General features: G+C 43.2%; 1 protein-coding gene across 5 annotated transcripts in view; it reads right to left on the reverse strand.

The window, feature by feature from the left end:
• The window catches only part of NRF1 (nuclear respiratory factor 1), a 336,328-nt gene that overhangs the window by 79,603 nt on the left and 239,354 nt on the right, over nucleotides 1-17,371 (reverse strand). For all 5 annotated transcript variants that reach the window (XM_029615700.1, XM_029615701.1, XM_029615698.1 and 2 more), the window contains exon 11: nucleotides 6,579-6,703. In XM_029615700.1, coding sequence (XP_029471560.1) covers nucleotides 6,579-6,703 — 125 coding nt within the window. The remainder of the gene's footprint in view (nucleotides 1-6,578; nucleotides 6,704-17,371) is intronic.

Raw genomic sequence — 17,371 nt, forward strand, 5'->3', positions numbered from 1 at the left:
TCAAGGACAGATCCACCCCAGCAGAACTCTGCACTTATGGTACAACTTTATCAGAGTCGAGTGAGACAGCCCCAGAAGGGATCCCTCGTGCTGCTTAGGTGCTCTTCTCAGGGCCTTCTGCTTCTGTCTCACTCATTCCTTGACCTGTGATGGATATGAGAGCCAGCAACCCAGGGAAGCGGGCCTTACCAGCTTCTTGCAGGAGTACAAGTGTGTACAATCCCATGAGTAGTTTTGCAATGGAATTACTTAGCCTGACTGCTTTGGCTAAAGATATATTCAGAAGTTAGGCCTTCATTGGCTTAGAGTTCTCACACAGACACATACCATGTGACTGTGAACAAGTATGGGAAAGTAAAATATAAACAGCAGATGTGCAGAATCACAAGAAAAAAAGAGTTGTTTTGGGAAATCCGCAAACATTTCTCAGAAGATGGTTTTAGATGCGCAGAAAGTGAGGGAGAGAAGATTTTGCAATCCTGAAGCAACAATGCTGCTATTCTGGGCTTTTCTGACAAGAGAGAGAGGGAAGTATGACATTGCTTTATTATTTTAACTATTGCCTTTGCTCCATATGCATTGTTTTTTGCTGAGCATATAATAAAACACTGCTATCCTGTGCAAGTATGGCTTTGTGCTTTCTTGAATAACAGATTATGTCAGGTAAGGGAGCCTGCAGGATACTAGTTTCATTTGTGTTCAGCGCAACAGGTCGTTGTGTTGGTTGGAGGTTTGATTTCTGAAAATTGATCACTAGTCCCAATTTCTGTAAGCACTGTATCACCTGTTGGATGTGATCGAGTAAGATGTCTGGGGTCGAGGCTATGATTAGCCAATCGTCCAGATATGGAAAGATGGTCATACCCTGTTGTCTGAGATGAGCCACCACCACAACCGTGCATTTGGTTAAAACCCTGGGTGCAGCTGATAGTCCAAAGGGGAGAACTTTTTATTGGTAGTGTTGATGACCGTAGCGAAAGCATAGGTAATGCCAAGAGGATGGATGGATTGGAATATGTGCGTAAGCATCTTTCAGATTGATGGAACACATCCAGTCGTTGGGTTGAATCAGAGGTAGGATCGATTTCAACGATACCATCTTGAATTTCTCTTTGGTCAGGAATTTGTTCAACTCCCATAGATCTAAAATGGGGCGAAGGCCACCCGATTTGTTGGGTATGAGGAAGTATGGGGAATAAAACCCTGTTTGTCAGGTCTCCGGGAAAATCCGTCGAATGGCCTGCTGCTTGCGAAGCAAAGCAATTTCCTCCCCCAGTTGTGGTTGGAAGCTTTGACTCTTAGTGGAAAGGTGAGGTAGTATGGGTTTTGTGGTAAATTGGAGTTGGTAGCCATGTCGTACTCTCTCTAAAACCCATTGATCGGTTGCTATTCTCTCCCAGGCTGCCAGGCAAGAATTAATTCTGCCAGGTGGTGCTTGATGTAGTGGTGGTGGCTGGGTTATTAAAAAGATGGCGTTGCTTTTACTGCAGTAGCTGGCTGTTGTGTCTGTTGTTTTTGGTTTCGTGGCTTACCCCTACTTTGAGTCGGGTTGTTTTGTTGCGGCAGAAGACGCTAGTAAGATAGATATGTCGGTGTAAGAAAGGATTGATAAGACCTGTAAGGTCTACGAGCATAGGATTGTCTACGAGTAGATCCCACATAACGACGTGTGGTCGAGTAGTGAGATTGTGATATTAAGGATTGGGCTGCTAGAGCCTCCTCTTAATTTGCTGACTGTGTCTTGAAACCATTCTCCGAACAGGTTGTCTCCTGTACATGGGAGGTTCGTTAGTGTCTCTTGTAAATCTTCTCGTATCGTACTAGAACGTAACCATGCTATCCTACGTGCTGCAATAGCTGTTGCAGACGCCCTAGAAGATGTTTCAAATCCCTCATATATAGACCACAGAAGGTGTCGCGAACACTCCTCCATGTCATGGAGAGGTGGTGGTACCTGGTCAGCCATCAAGGAAAGCATACCTTTTGTGGCTTGTATGAACTCATTTAGGTATTGTACCATATAGAATTGATGGTGCATAATGCAGGCATTCAACATTGAGTTGTGGTACATCTTCTTGCCAAACTCATCTAAATATCGGTTGTCTTTGCCTGGAGGATATGAGGTATGCGACTTTGCTTTTTTGAATCTTTGCATTGCAGACTCTACCACATTTGAAGCATGTGGTAGTTGTGGCATAGAGTAAGGCGATGTTTTTCGCATACGAAACTTTATATCCGTTTTCTTTGAAACCGCTGACAGAGAGTAAGGTGTTTCCCAAGATTTCTGTAAGATGGTATGCAATAGTTCATGTGGTGGAAGAGATGTTGGCTCTCCCGGAGCATCAAAAATCTTTAGGAGACCAAAAGTTTCTGATCTATGGTCTGTCTCCTTTTGGACCTCCAGATACAGTATCGTGCCCAATTTTTCTAAAACTTTTGGGTATGTCAGGTCCTCAGGAGGGGAATATGGTTCGTGTGGTTGTTCCTGTGGATCCGATGGAAATCCGGTAGATGACGATGGGGATGTTTGCAGAGACAGAGAATCGATAGGTGTAATTTGCTGTTGAATTGGTGAACTTGATCGTTTGGTTATTTGGGATGCCGGAGGCGCCACAGATGGTTCTCTAGAGGTGTGTATGTTGTGTTCCCGGAGAACTCCCCGATAGTTCGTTAGACATCTTAAAGTATGATTGAAGGGTTTCGTAAAACCCTGCCAACGATTGGGATAATTGAAAAAATGCCTCTTTTGTTTGAGGAGGCATTGTTGAACGACCAGACTGTTTCGGTAACTCACATGCCTTAGGTTGCACTGGAGGAATACTATCTTAACAGAATTATCTGAGGATGTAGATGCAGCAGAGGAAGTGATTTGTACCATGTCTCTACGAGATAAGTTGTCTGCACTTCGTGGGTGAGATGACCTAGAAGTAGAAGGGCTCACTTCCCATGTGTCCCTCGTCTTCATCGCCTTTTGATGTGAGCAACATGATCGCCTATGGTGATGGTGTGACGATGATCCTGTGTGGATTCCATGTCCCAACGGCGATCGTCGTGTACATTTTGATTTCACCTCTACAGAATTGGAATCTGAGGAGGTGGAATTAGGTATATCTGGAGACTGATGTCTTCGTTTTAAACCATGTGGTATTGAATGAGATGAGTGAGTGGACTGTTGTAGTCCACTATGCGTCGATTCCTTTACTGCCATGTGCGTTGATGTCCTCGGCGCCGTGTATGCCGTTTTCTGTAAGTTGTGCGCATATGGTGACTTGCGCGCATAAGTCTTCGGTGCCGTGTGCGCAGATGTCATCGGCGCCGTTGTTTCCGGCACCGAGTGTGCAGACGTGTCCGGCGATGTGCGCGCAGACGGCTCCGGCGCTGTGTGCGCAAATGTCTTCGGCGCTTTGTGTGCCAATGTCATTTTGGGCGCAGAACTTTTATGCGCCGACGGTGATTTGGGCGCAGAAGGTACTTTGGGCGCATAAGTCATAGGCACTGTTGTTTCCTGTGCCGGTCTCTGAGGTTCTTTCGGTCCAATTGGATACGATGGCCTATGTCGACTCGGCAAGTCCTTACCTCCAAGCCTGGAGGGTTGAGGATCCCACGACGTCGCTCATTTTTGAGATGGAGCCGTGGTTGTTGAGGGGCCAGGCGAAGAATGAGCCTCCGTTGGTTTCGAAAAACTGAAAAGTTCCCGTGTCCTATACGCCCGCTGTTTTTGGGCTCTTGGGAACATTCGGGAACAAAATTCACAATTTTTTAAATTGTGCTCTGGCCCCATTGGTAACATTGGTCGTGGCCATCCGTGACTGACATTACCTTGCCACAGCTACAGGGTTTAAACCCCGACTTTTTTGACATTGTACAAAAAAATAATAAACGCTGAGGAGAAACAGCCCCGCGTGCGATCCCGCTCGCGGAAAAAACAGACTGAGGAGAATCTGTTACTTTCCTGTGCGGGAACACACGCGCAGCCACAGAGAGCTAAAATCTAATCTCTGCTTGGTAAAGCTCCGCCTCCCGGACCTGATTGACAGATCCCATGACAGAATGGCTAATTCAGCCCTGCTATTGACGGGAAAAAATTCTGTTGAGGAGTTTCTGAGGTAACATTGAAAAGACAGATAATCAAGCTTGCAAATCTGAAGAAAAAGAGTACAAGGTCACAAAACAGAGATACTGGGAAACATCTGTTAGGTAGCTCAGACAAAGAAGGTCTGAGGGGATCACGAGGAAGTGTCAATGCATGGAAACATCTGCACATGCTCAGAAAGATTTTATCTGAGCTCTGAGAGCTGGGTCCATCTCGGTGCTATCCTAAGACATCATTCATGACTGATTTATGGGAGAAAATGGGGAACAGTTATTTACTCTTTCAAATATTACTAAGATTAGGGGACTAGTTATTAACATAACTAGTAGACGATTTAAAACAAACCTAAGAATGTATTTTTTTCAGTCAATGCACATTCAAATTGAGGAATTTATTGCCAGAGAATGTGGTCAAGGCTAGCAGCATAGCTGAGTTTAAAAAATTGTTTGGACAAGTTTCTGAAGGACAGATCTATTAACATTTAGTCGTCATATAGGTTTGAGGAACACAATGGATTTGTCAAGTACTTCCAAGAAACCTGAGCTGGCCACTGTCAGACAGGATCTTTGCCATGCTGGTCTGACCCAGCATGGCACTTAAGTTATTACACTGTATAATGAGGAAATAGCAAGTTATAAAATATTGCAATTTAGAAAAGAAAAATCTATACATTTTGTTCTTTCAGAAACAAATTTGACATAACAGGTGTATAGTGCGCCACTGAAGAGTCAATCCAATAGATCAATAAAGAAAGAATGTGGAGAAAAATGACACTGCTCTGTTGATATTTGCATATGAGAAGCAGTGACATGTTGGTCCTTTGTCAGACAGTCACTTCTGTCATGGTTGCTCATGTTCCACATGCATCAGGTTATGTCATCTTAGAGGGCTCTAGATGGAAGGTGTCAGTGACGGGTAAAATCTGTTTTGGAACTTCCGTATGGTGAAGCCATGAATGTGAGATTTAGTGGATCAAATATAAAAAAAAGTGCAACATTTATTTTTGCAGGTTACTTTTTTTTATTGTTAGATTAATTATTAGAATGTAGGCCAGATTCACTGCACTAGGAGTGACAGCTATGAGCAAAGTCTTTGAGGCCAGTAGCCCAAGGCTGCATCCCCAATTCTCCCTCTCACTAGGTTGTAAACTTCCTAAAACTGACTCCATATTTTACCACCACACATAAAACTCTTGTGTCCCCGACACAACGTTTCAAGGACTGAAGGAAGAAACCTCAGCCTGGCCAACAGGATAAGCTTGTTATCGACCACTGCTAACTACCAATCGTATTACATCTATATGAGAACCAATGATACCGCTTGGGTCTGTAATGAGCACTGCCCTGAAATAAACATGCAGCTGCTAAGGATTTTTTCCATAATTCTTAAATGGATACATTCTAAAAGGATTCTTAAAGCACCTGTTCCCCTAAAAATGGCACCTCTTTCTCTACATTATTTTTAATGACTATGCTAGGACACATGGAATATTCAGCCCCTAGTGTTGTTGGATAATTTATTCTTTTGGAAACAAGAACAGTTCCACAGTGCTGTGGTGGTGGACCGATCTGTGTATCACAGCCCTACTGGTGTGAACAGTGCCAGCTCAAGCAAGCAGGCAGACAGACAAAAATAAATTAAGTTTTTGGTGGGGTTTTTTTTTTTCCCCACATTTTTTTTTAAATGCTTTTTCCCTATTTCTCTCTGGCTTTTTCTTATAAAGGCAAAAAGATGTTGACTTTTGGGGAATGAGCAGCTTCTAAAATTAACTTTTTCCATATTGTATTAGTGCACCTTATTTTACTGTTCTTCTTTGAGCTTTAGAGAAATGCAAAAAATCCTTTTTCAGGATTCCAAAGACATTCAGAACTCATCACAAACACACACTGCTAACATTTAGAGGACAATTTTCAGAGCAATCTTGCCGAGTTTTAACGCGCCTAGATTGCCCTCCTCTGGCTGGCTAAAAGTATGCCCGGCCTTCCATAGCATGCAAACCTTTAGATAGACTGCGAGGAGGCATTCCCGGAGGATAACAGTATGCATACATGACATTTTCTAAAGAGTGTGCATTATTTTACTACTTGGCAGCCTAAACAATATAGTTAGATGCAAAGTAGTTTCTCTTTGAAAATTAATGGAACACATGCGCAAAGACTCTTGTCTACTTTACAACTATACAGGTCCCCCTAATATTTTAATAAACAAAAATGTTTGTGGCAAGGAGTTTGGGTCTGAATTTTTTTTCTATAATATTGTTTGATATATTTTAGCTTTTTTTTTTTTTCTGGTAGCCTCCAAAGTTGAAGCCTGCAGTACAGTCAGCGCAGGTACCCAGGTCCTACTCACTTAAAGCGCAAAACAAACTCAGAAGTGATGGCTGTTTTGGTCTCTTCTATACCTCACCAAAATAAAAAGGGTTAAATGTGCACACTGGGAAGGCAATTCAGAAGCACAAACCCATGACCGATTACTGTTCTCTTACCATTAGCGTCTTGGACTCCGGTAAGCGCTCCGACCGCCGCTGCAGTTTCGCCTGACAGGACGATCTGCCCTCCTCCCTGAAGGGTGGCTTCGGCGAGCGTGGCAACAGCGTGAGCCGCGGCTTCACTGCAAAAACAGAGATGTGCATAAATAGCTGGGAAGCAGAACTCCAGACGCTGCCCTTAACGGGTTCTGTTACAAGGGGGAGGTGCAGTTTTTGGTTCAGGTCAAAGAATAATCACAAAACTATTTACGGAAAGCATTATGGGGGTAATATTGTAACACCGTGCATAGGTTACATCAGTTTTCAAAGTGGACTCACCCATCTGCTGTTTGGTGCGTGCAAGTTTGCCAAGAGAATGTATGCGCAGAAGTCCCGACCCTGCCCAGACTCCACCCTGGAATGCCCTTACCTAGGCGCATAATAGTGCCTGCTACTTTACTAAAGAGGTTCCTTTGAAACTTATCCTTCCTGTAACATAATTAATACAGATTATTTTATCTTTATCACAGATCTTGAGTCGCCTATCAGAATGAGGGCTGGCAAGCCTATTATACGTTATTTTTAAGAGTGCACCAGCCATGTGCGGAGCAGTCACCTCCAGGGTTTTCTGGAGTTCCAGACCATTCCAAGTTTGCTGCTTACCGCTGAATGATAAGGGTGCAGGCCGATGAACTAGGTCAGGGAATGACTCACAAAGTCACACCTATTTGCCGGAGGAGCATTAAGATGATGCCCAAAACATGAGCATTTTTCATATTAGGGGGAGGAGGAAAGATGTATCTGACTAACCAAAACGAGGTTACTTTCACAAACTTTCACAAAGCTATGCAACCAGGAAACCCTCAGCTCTCACCTATCCTCCGAGTTATTCCACATCGACCCTTCGGATGCTGACACTGCGCTGACCTCTTGGATAAAAATCACTAACAAAGTGGCCGATGCAACCTGCCCGCTTACAACCAAAATCATCAGTGACAACAATGACAAAAAAAAAACCATGGTTCACGCCACAATTAACAGCTTTGAAACGTGAACTTAGAAAAAAGGAGCAGAATTGGCGAAAAACCCCTCCTCATCTAACTTATCGGCCTTTAAATTACTCATGCACAAATACAGGATCGACATTTTTCAGACAAAAAGAGACTTCTAATCTCAAAAAATCAATCACTTCAGCCACGACCCAAAAGCCCTCTTTTCCCTAGTCTCATCGCTCACCAAACCACCTTCTTCAACGATCCCAGATGACAAAGCTGCCACTAAAGCTTCCGAACTTGCCACATACTTCAAAAATAAAATAACAAACCTACTCGCCTCCCGTACAAGCAATAAAGTTCCTACCCAACATCATTCATGCTCTCCTAATCTACTACTCAGCCCAATATATCCTCAACTTTCCTCAGCCTCCTCGCCACAAACGGCCCCGCTTAGAGGATTTTGAGCTTACATCTTCTTTAGAGATTGAAAACCTTTTAAAGAAACTCAAGCCATCCTCACACCCTCTTGATGCAATTCCAGCTAACCTTCTCATAACCTGCGCTAAAGACATCGCTAAGCCTATCACCCAGATCATCAACGCCTCTCTATCACAGGGCCTGGTCCCTGACCCCCTCAAACTTGCCATCTTAAAACCCTTATTAAAAAAACCCAAATCTCTCTACAGATAACCCAGCAAATTTCCGCCCGATTGCTAATCTTCCGATCATTGCCAAAATCCTGGAAAGAATAGTCAACAAACAGCTCTCTGAATTTCTTGAAAATAACAACATCCTCTCCCCGGCTCAATTAGGCTTTCGCAAATCCCGCAGTACCGAAACTCTTCTTTTATCTCTGTCAGACAACATTCTCATGAATCTAGGAAACAAACATCCCTGCTTGCTCATCCTCCTTGATCTTTCGGCCGCCTTTGACACGGTCAACCATGATTATCTCATCGAAAGACTATCCGAGATCGGCATCAAAAACAAAGCTCTAAACTGGTTCAAATCTTTCCTCCAGAACAGATACTACAAAGTTAAGATCAATAGCAAAGAGTCACCACCGTTCAGTTCCACATTAGGGTCCCTCAAGGCTCTTCGCTATCCCCTACGTTATTCAATATCTATCTTCTCCCGCTTTGTCATCTCCTTTCCAATCTAAAGTTAACCCATTACTTATATGCAGATGACGTCCAAATCCTTATTCCTATCACCGAATCACTTCAAAAGACCGTACATTTTTGGAACTCCTGCCTCCTCTCCATTAACAAACTCCTGTCGAACCTTAACCTGATACTCAACACTGACAAGACAGAATTCCTCCTGATCACTCAAGATGGTACCCTTCCATTGAATAGCTCTCACCTTCCATTGAATAGCTCTCACCTTACGCCGCTCCCACTTCTCTCCCCACGGGTCAGAAACCTTGGGGTGGTCATGGATAACCATCTGAGCTTTTCTGATTTCATCAACACTACGGTTAAAGAGTGCTACTACAAACTTCAAGTTCTAAAAAGGCTTCGACCCCTCCTTCATTTTCACGATTTCAGGTCAGTGTTACAATCCATCATCTTCTCGAAAATGGACTACTGTAATTCACTGCTTCACAGTCTCCCAGTCTACACCCTAAAGCCTCTTCAACTGTTACAGAACACTACAGCAAGGTGTCTCACTAAATCCAACAAAAGAGATCATATAACACCAATTCTAAAGAAGCTCCACTGGCTCCCAGTCAAATCTCGAATCCTGTTTAAACTTCTATCAATCACCCACAAAGCCATATTCAACAACACTCCACTGGACCTCAGAATCCCTCTTCAGCTTCACACCTCTTCCCGACCGCTAAGATTAGCACAAAGAGGAACTCTACATGCACCTCCCATGAAAACATCTTTAAGTAAAAGAGCTCTATCCACAGCAGGCCCCAAACAGTGGAATCTGCTTCCTCCGGAGCTAAGGCTGATACATTGCCCCAACACGTTCAAAAAAAAGACTCAAGACATGGCTATTCGGTCAAGCATTCCCCTTAACTTACTTAGTCTTCCACAGCTCCCATAGACTGTTTTCATACTGTTGACGACCAGAACCTATGCTCATGTTTTTACTCATCAATAAGAAATTTCCCCCTCCTTCCCCCTCCCCCCCCATTAGCAAACCTCCCTCCCCATGCGCTAGTTTCGCTCTAATAGTGCATACTGCTACTGTTCCTAGTTATGTTATGTTATATTATCCAAGTTGTTCACTCCCTTGTTCATTGTAAGACATATGTTGTCATTGTTTTCTACTTGTTATAATGTAAACCGGAGTGATAAGTAATTCTGTTACCTGAACTTCGGTATAAAAAAAAGTTATAAATAAATAAATTAAAAAGTTATAAATAAATAAATAAAATAAACAAACTTGTACAGCTCTGACATAGCAAGTATCAGCCAAATTATGTGAGTTAGCAGTTACAGCTATGAAAATACTGATGGAGGTCAGGTAAAATCACTTATATTTCAAGGTTCCCAAATCAGAAAGAAGCAAGAGAGTCCACTCACCTCTACATATGACCATCTCTGTAGCCATACAAACACGTATATATTCATGCATATATAAAATCTATAGATCGCTATATAAATATATCTATACATATATATATATAAATATAAAAGGTACTGAAATGTTTTGAGTTTTGGGCAACACAACTACCTGACTACCTCAATGTACAGTTCTAGTAGCCACATTGGGGTCAATTTTTACAATTACCCAAGTTCTTGGGTACTTTTATCCCTGGACTTTGCACCAATTCTCAGCATACTTTCTCTTTCAAAACTGCTCCAGGAGAAAGTATCTGCAAAGACTTATGCCTGCTTTTTCTGTGGATACTTTTTCCCTTGAAAATAGCATATGTTGATTTGGAAATGTTATCCGTGCATGCTAAATAACCCCCCCCCCCCCCCCAGCCTACATTTTACAAGCTAAAAGTACATGCTTTGTTCATCTCTGTGTGTACGGTTAGCCAGGTAAGGACTGCACAATTTTCAGAGAGCCAATTAACCTGAGGAAATAGCTTTGGAAAATTAAACTCATTTGTTCGGGAGAAAACTGCAGTCTTAGTAAGTTGTGACACCTTTTAAAGGACCAATAAAACAGATGATGTAACACATAAGCACAGACCTCTTCTTCAGATGAATCCCACCAGGGACCCACAAGTGAAAAATAAACACTGTGGATCCATAAAGGCTAGAGGATGGGAATGAAGAGAAAAGCCATGGGGGTGGAGTACTGGAGTGGAGGCTACTACCTGGTGATTACTACCCTTACTCAATAAGCCTTTGCACGGTTAATGCAACTCCAACATTGCTCTCTGCTTCAACGGCAAGGGGAATGTGGAAAAGAGGGTTTGCATTCAGATAACAACCAACAAGGACTGAACTTCACAATCTGGGTAAACAAATAAGCGTGCGGGTAGCTTGCTTATTACGGTGGTTACTACCCTAAACCAATTAAGCCTGATACATCACTTTGAATGCATATACAGTGTTGCTCTCTACTTCAATGGCAGGGGGAAATGTGGAAAAGAGGATTTGTATTCAGACAACAACCAACAAGGACTGAACTACACACTCTGGGTAAACAAATAAGCGTGCGGGTAGCTTGCTTATTACGGCGGTTACTACCCTAAACCAATTAAGCCTGATACATCACTTTGAATGCATATACAGCGTTGCTCTCTGCTCAACAGCAGGGGGAAATTTGGAAAACAGGATTTACATTCAGACAATACCCTACAAGGCATTGATCTGTGCAGTCTGGATAAACAAGCATCGGGGAACTTGCTTGATGTGGCGGTTACAACCCATAACCATTAAAAGCCTTATGCTCACCTTTGATGCAACTCCAACATTACTCTCTGCATCAATGACAGGGGATGGCAGGAAATTTGAATCAAACAGTTACCAACAAGGGCCCTGAACTTGGTGGTCGATGAAAAAGATAAGTATGGGAAAATAAGTGTGGAGCTTGCTGGGCAGACTGGATGGGCCGATTAGTCTTTTTCTGCCGTCATTTCTATGTTTCTGTGTTTCTATAAGCATATGGACCTTTCGATGTAAGCTGCAGTACAATTAAATCTGAAACTGACTAGGATTTTGCCAAAGCTTTTGATAAGTACCCTATGAAAAGCAGATTTTCAAATGACTGAATACAAGGTTCAGAGGTAATACTTGTAAGTGGGAAAGGAATTGGCTGGAGGAGTGGCACCAGCAAGTCATGATTAATGGCACAAATTCCAGCTAATAAGATGCTGTTACTCATGGCACATTTTATGGTACAATTTATTAGAGATGTACAAAGCCCAAACCTTTCGGTTCGGGCTTCGTTTACGGCCCGCCACGGGAAATTTCATATTTCCCGCAGTTCAGGCCTTTGTAATTCGGGGGACCCGAATTTCAGGTTAGCGCACTAACCCAAAAACTGGATTTTCCCCAAATTTCGGGAAAATTCGGTTCATTTTTCGGGTTCCCCAAACCAGGACGAATTAGGCAATTTATTGCACATCTCTACAATTTATATGTAGCACTCACTGTTACACAAGAAAAATGCTGTTTAGCTCTGAATCTAGTTATTTATTTATATTTAGCTTTTAACTTTTCATTGGTAGCTCGAGGCGAGTTACATTCAGGAACATTTGGTAGGCCTGCCCCAGAGGCCTTACAATCTAAGACCGTAACTTTAAAACGCGTGTATGGGCGTGCGAGTGCTCTTACACTGGAATTTTAAATCATGCGCAAAAGTATGTGCATATGATTTAAAATACGTATTTCGCATATCTTCCTTAGGACTTTATTGGCTTTAATGTGTGCAGTTAAGTGGATTTTAAAACATGCTTATGTGAAGGCCATTCCAATTTTCTCCATTAGTTTCCCAGTTTACCCAGTCTATCTCGAGGTCATCCAGACTCCTTTGCTTCTTCAGCCTGCAATCTCCCCAGTTGACCCACACCCCTCACCCAGTTGGTTTAGGCCTAAAAAGAGATTTCTGCAGATTTGCACCTCCTGAAGATCAGAAATAAATAGACAACTACAACGCGGATTTACGCATGTAAATGTTTGACCCGCCCAGCTCATGCACCATGCATATACATACATAATTTGCAGCTTTTAAAATGTGTTGTTCATGCACGGCTCATATGCTCGCATATATGGGCCTTTTAACGAAAGCAATGCTTTTAAAATCCACCCCTAAGTTAGTAACTGAGATAATGGAGGATGAAGTGGCTTGTCCAAGGTCACAAGAAGTCAGTGGGATTTAAACCCTGGCTTCCTAGGTTCTCAGCCTGCGACTCTGAACACAAGGCTGTAGCAAATTTACTAATCATAAAAATCATTAAACATTTTTCTAACCTTCTTTTACGGGGCTCTCTCCCCCCCCCCTCCCTTCTTCATCTCATTCATTGTTTTCACTCTTAAATTTTTCTCTTCCTCCTTAGTTTACTCTCCTGCCCTTAATGTCATTCCTTTCCCTCTCCATTAACAAACCCTTTCCCTACATCATCAGTCTACCCTCTACCACACTTTCCCCAACCCTCCCCTTCCTACTGTCCCTTTTGTCCCTCCCCCTATTTATTTGCTGCCATAACTTTCTTACCTCCCCCTAATAAAACCATCTCTTTATCTCACTTCCTTCCTCCACAAACTTCTACTTAACCTCATCTCATCTCCCTTCCTTCCATCATGCCACACTCCTTTATCTTTCCTTATCTTTCTTCTCTCTCAGCTTTATTTTTCACAGTCGTGCCTTTTCTCTTTTGTACTCCTGGGATGCAGAAGGAGCTCCCTGGGCCCATACTGGCTGCTTCTCCACACTCTTGGGTTGCAGAGAGGAGCTCCGTCTGCACACTCATGGGGCCTGGGAAGGAGATGCCTGGACCCCCATTTCTGCCCTCTTTCCCCCATCCCTAGTCCAAGTCTTGCAGCCTCTCTTTTTTCTAGCACCCTCTGCTTGCAGAAGAATTGAGCTACCCTAAAACCGGTAAAGTTTCAGAGCTCTCGTCTTGAAAGTAGAGGACACCAGTGAAAGCTGCACAGTATCTATTGCTATGCCAATCTGATACCGCACTACAAAAAAGTGAGGTCTACCTCTTTTACAATACAAAACCATGCAGTTTCTTTCTTGTTACTATTTAATGTTGTATCAGTGATCTGGAGGAAGGAGTAAGCAAGTATATAACCATTTTTGCAGATGACACCCAACTGTGTCATACAGTAATATATCGCATGATTCACTGATTTTATAGAGGAGAACATATGTTAGGCAAATGAGCAGAAAAGTGGTAGATGAGATGTGGACAAGTGCAGGATAATGCATTTGGGGAATAAGAAAAGGCAGGTGCAATATACTTTTCACACAGAAGTACTTGGCTAACACAAATTGAGAAAAAAACATTGGTATATTAGTTAAACTGGGAATGGATGCACAAAGTCAAGTAATAGCAGTCAAAGCTGGGAGCATGTTCAATCAATCGGTTTTTATTTCTGATTCACCTTTCCACTTTAACAATACCCAAGGCAATGGATTACAACATCCGAGGCAGCATGGTTTTACCAGAGATAAATCCTGTTAGACAAATCTGATCAATTTCTTAGATTGGGTGACCAAAGAGTTGGATCGAGGGAGAGCATTAGATGTAGTGGGTTTGGACCTCTGACAGGGTTCTGCACAGAAGGCATAAATAAATTGAGTGACTTTGGTATGGATCCTAGAGTGACTGACTGGGTTAGAAGCTGGCTGAGTGGGAGGCAAGAAAGGCTAGTGGTAAATGGAGTTCTCTCTTAGGAAGGGGCTATTACTAGCATGTGCCTCAGGGACTGGTCCTTGGACTGTTTTCTTTTCAACATTTTTGTGAGCGCCATAACAGAAGGGTGGTTGAGAATATTTTGTTTTTCTGCCAATGATACCAAAATCTATAACAGGGAGGACAGACAGGACGGAGTGGAAAACATGAGGAGGGATCTAGTGAAGTTAGAGAAATGGTCTAAGGTCTGGCAGCTAAGATGTAATGCTAAAAATGTAGAATAATGCATTTAGGATGCAAAAACTCAAGGGAAAGGTACAGTACTACAGGTGAAATTGTTCTAAGAACAAAGAAAGAGCGGGATCATTCTCCCACTGTATGAGGCCCTCATCAAGCTACAACTAGAGCATGGGGTTCAGTTTTAGGAAACTGTTTTAGGTAATTAAGTCAATAAAGAGGATATGGGAGCTTACACATTCTGAATATTCTGGTCCCAAGTTAGGGCTAGTATAAAAACATAGAAGATGATGGTAGATAAAGACTGCAAGGTCCATCTAGCCTGCCCATTTTCATAAGAACTTGCCATGCTGGGTCAGACCAAGGGTCCATCAAGCCCAGCATCCTATTTCCAACAAAGGCCAAAAGAACCTAGCAAGTACCCAAACACCAAAAAGATCCCATGCTACTGTTGCCAGTTATAGCAAAGGCCATTCTCTAAGTCAACTTATTAATAGCAGTTAATGGACTTCTCCTCCAAGAACTTATCCAATCCTTTTTTAAACACAGCTATACTAACTGCACTAACCACATCCTCTGGCAACAAATTCCAGAGCTTTATTGTGCGTTGAGTGAAAAATAATTTTCTCCCATTAGTCTTAAATGTGCTACTTGCTAACTTCATGGAATGCCCCCTAGTCCTTCTATTATCCGAAAGTGTAAATAACCGATTCACATCTACTTGTTCAAGACCTCTCATGATTTTAAAAACCTCTATCATATCCCCCCTCAGCCATCGCTTCTCCAAGCTGAACAGCCCTAACCTCTTCAGCCTTTCCTCATAGGGGAGCTGTTCCATCCCCTTTATCATTTTGGTTGCCCTTCTCTGTACCTTCTCCATCGCAACTATATCTTTTTTGAGTTGCGGTGACCAGAATACTACAGATCCTACTCAAATGCTAGCTTTACCTTCACTTCTCCATAACTGAGGATCCTCTATGCCTATCCCTTGTCTCTTAAATTTTGAAATGGTTTTGGCTGTCATCACTTCCACTAAGAGGCTGTTCCATTCATCCACCAGCCTTTCTGTGAAGAAAGATTTCCTTACATTATTCCTGGCTCTAACCACTTTTGGCTTTAAACTATGACCTCTTGTTCTAGAACTTCCTTTCCACTAAAAAATGCTGAATTCCTTTGCATAATTTCTATCTTTCATGTATCTGAATTGTTATTATTTGTGATAATTGTGGGTGGATCCTTGGGCCGGTGGCAGATGACCATGCCCACGGGGGAAGATCCCGAGAGAGGCCACTGGTCAGGCTCAGAGTTGGGAGACAAACACACACTAGATCTTTTATTAAGCTGTATAGTGAACCACCAGAGGTGGCAGTAGTGAGCTGGAAGAGCTCGGCTGGGCTGTAGTCCCTCAGGCACTGGAACAGCGATCCCAGGATGGCCAAGCTGTAGACAAACTGAATATAGTGAGTAGGCAGAGTTCAGGAACAGAATCTTGATGGTAACACTCACACAATAGTCTCTTGAAGCAGCCCAGAGGCTGAAATGAAGTAGGCCCTCGAGGAGTGAGTACCTGGTTCCAGGGAAAGCTCTGAGAGAGAGATGGTAACTCACTGGTGTTGTAGGCAGCGGTGACTTCCTGGCAGAAGTTATATTCGGTAGCAGGTCCGGGAACGTGGGCCCTCGAGGAGCGAGTACCGGTTCCAGAATGCGACCTGAAAAGCAAGAGAGAGAGCGAGGCCCCCGAGGAGCGGGTAACCCCTGGTAAAGTTCGAGGAGGCAGAGTAGCAAGGTATGCAGAGAGCGAATCCCATCCACAGCGATACCTGGAGGAAGCCCTTGCTAACTCGAATAGCTAGCAAAAACGAAGACCTTAAGTATCCGGTGAGGATGACATCATCTCAGGGGGACGCCCCTGAGGTTCGCGCCACAGCTGGTACTTGAGTCGGGGCTGCGTGCGCGCCCTTAGGCTTCAGGAGAACATGGCGGAAGGCAGCGTCTAGCCGGTCCGGGGATGCTGGAGGAGGTTGGCAAGATGATGCCACGGCAGCCAAACTTCCATTCACCAAAGAGGGAGTCGCAAAAGAGGTAAGGTGGGTGGAATGGAGACGTCGGGCAGCGACGGTCACAACATGAATGCATTTATTATATCTTCCCCTCCTCTACTGTATGACACATACAAGGATTTACTTCCTCTAAACATCTACTTCATCTCCTTTCCACTGTTGGAGGCAGGACATCATGCTAGACTAACCTTTAATCTGACCCAGTACTGTAGTTCTGATATATGTGCTTGTGATTTTGCAGGTGATTTGTTTACCCCAGGATAAACGTAGGAAGCTTCCGTAATTGGGAAATGTCTCTCTTCTCCTCCAAGACTGAAGTGTTCTCTACCAGATGTTAGATGAACGAGCATGAACAGCTGCAATCTGCCTTTCTCAAGAGTCATGCGCCCCTTCTCTGCCAGACTCCAAGGTAAAGGAGGAAATGCTCTGAAACAGCTACTGAACTTTGGCATCCTGTGCAAAAGCAAAGACATGCTCAAAGATGTAGGCTCATATTGGGTTCTGTACTATAGCATCCCACTCGTTCACTCAAAATAATTTAGCTGTTGAACATGCTGTTAATGAGATCATTTTAAATAGCCTTGCTGGACAGATTAGGTCCAAGCAGAATGCATTTCTTTAATTTTTTATTTTTTTTTGGGGGGGGGGGGGGGGGGGGGGGATTCAGCAGTTTCCTCCTATTTCTTTGAGCTTCCAAATCATCTGTAACTAGGGCTTAGATCTGGCACCATAAGCCTTCAT

The sequence above is a fragment of the Rhinatrema bivittatum genome, chromosome 9 (assembly GCF_901001135.1).
Source record: "Rhinatrema bivittatum chromosome 9, aRhiBiv1.1, whole genome shotgun sequence".
NCBI lineage: Eukaryota > Metazoa > Chordata > Amphibia > Gymnophiona > Rhinatrematidae > Rhinatrema > Rhinatrema bivittatum.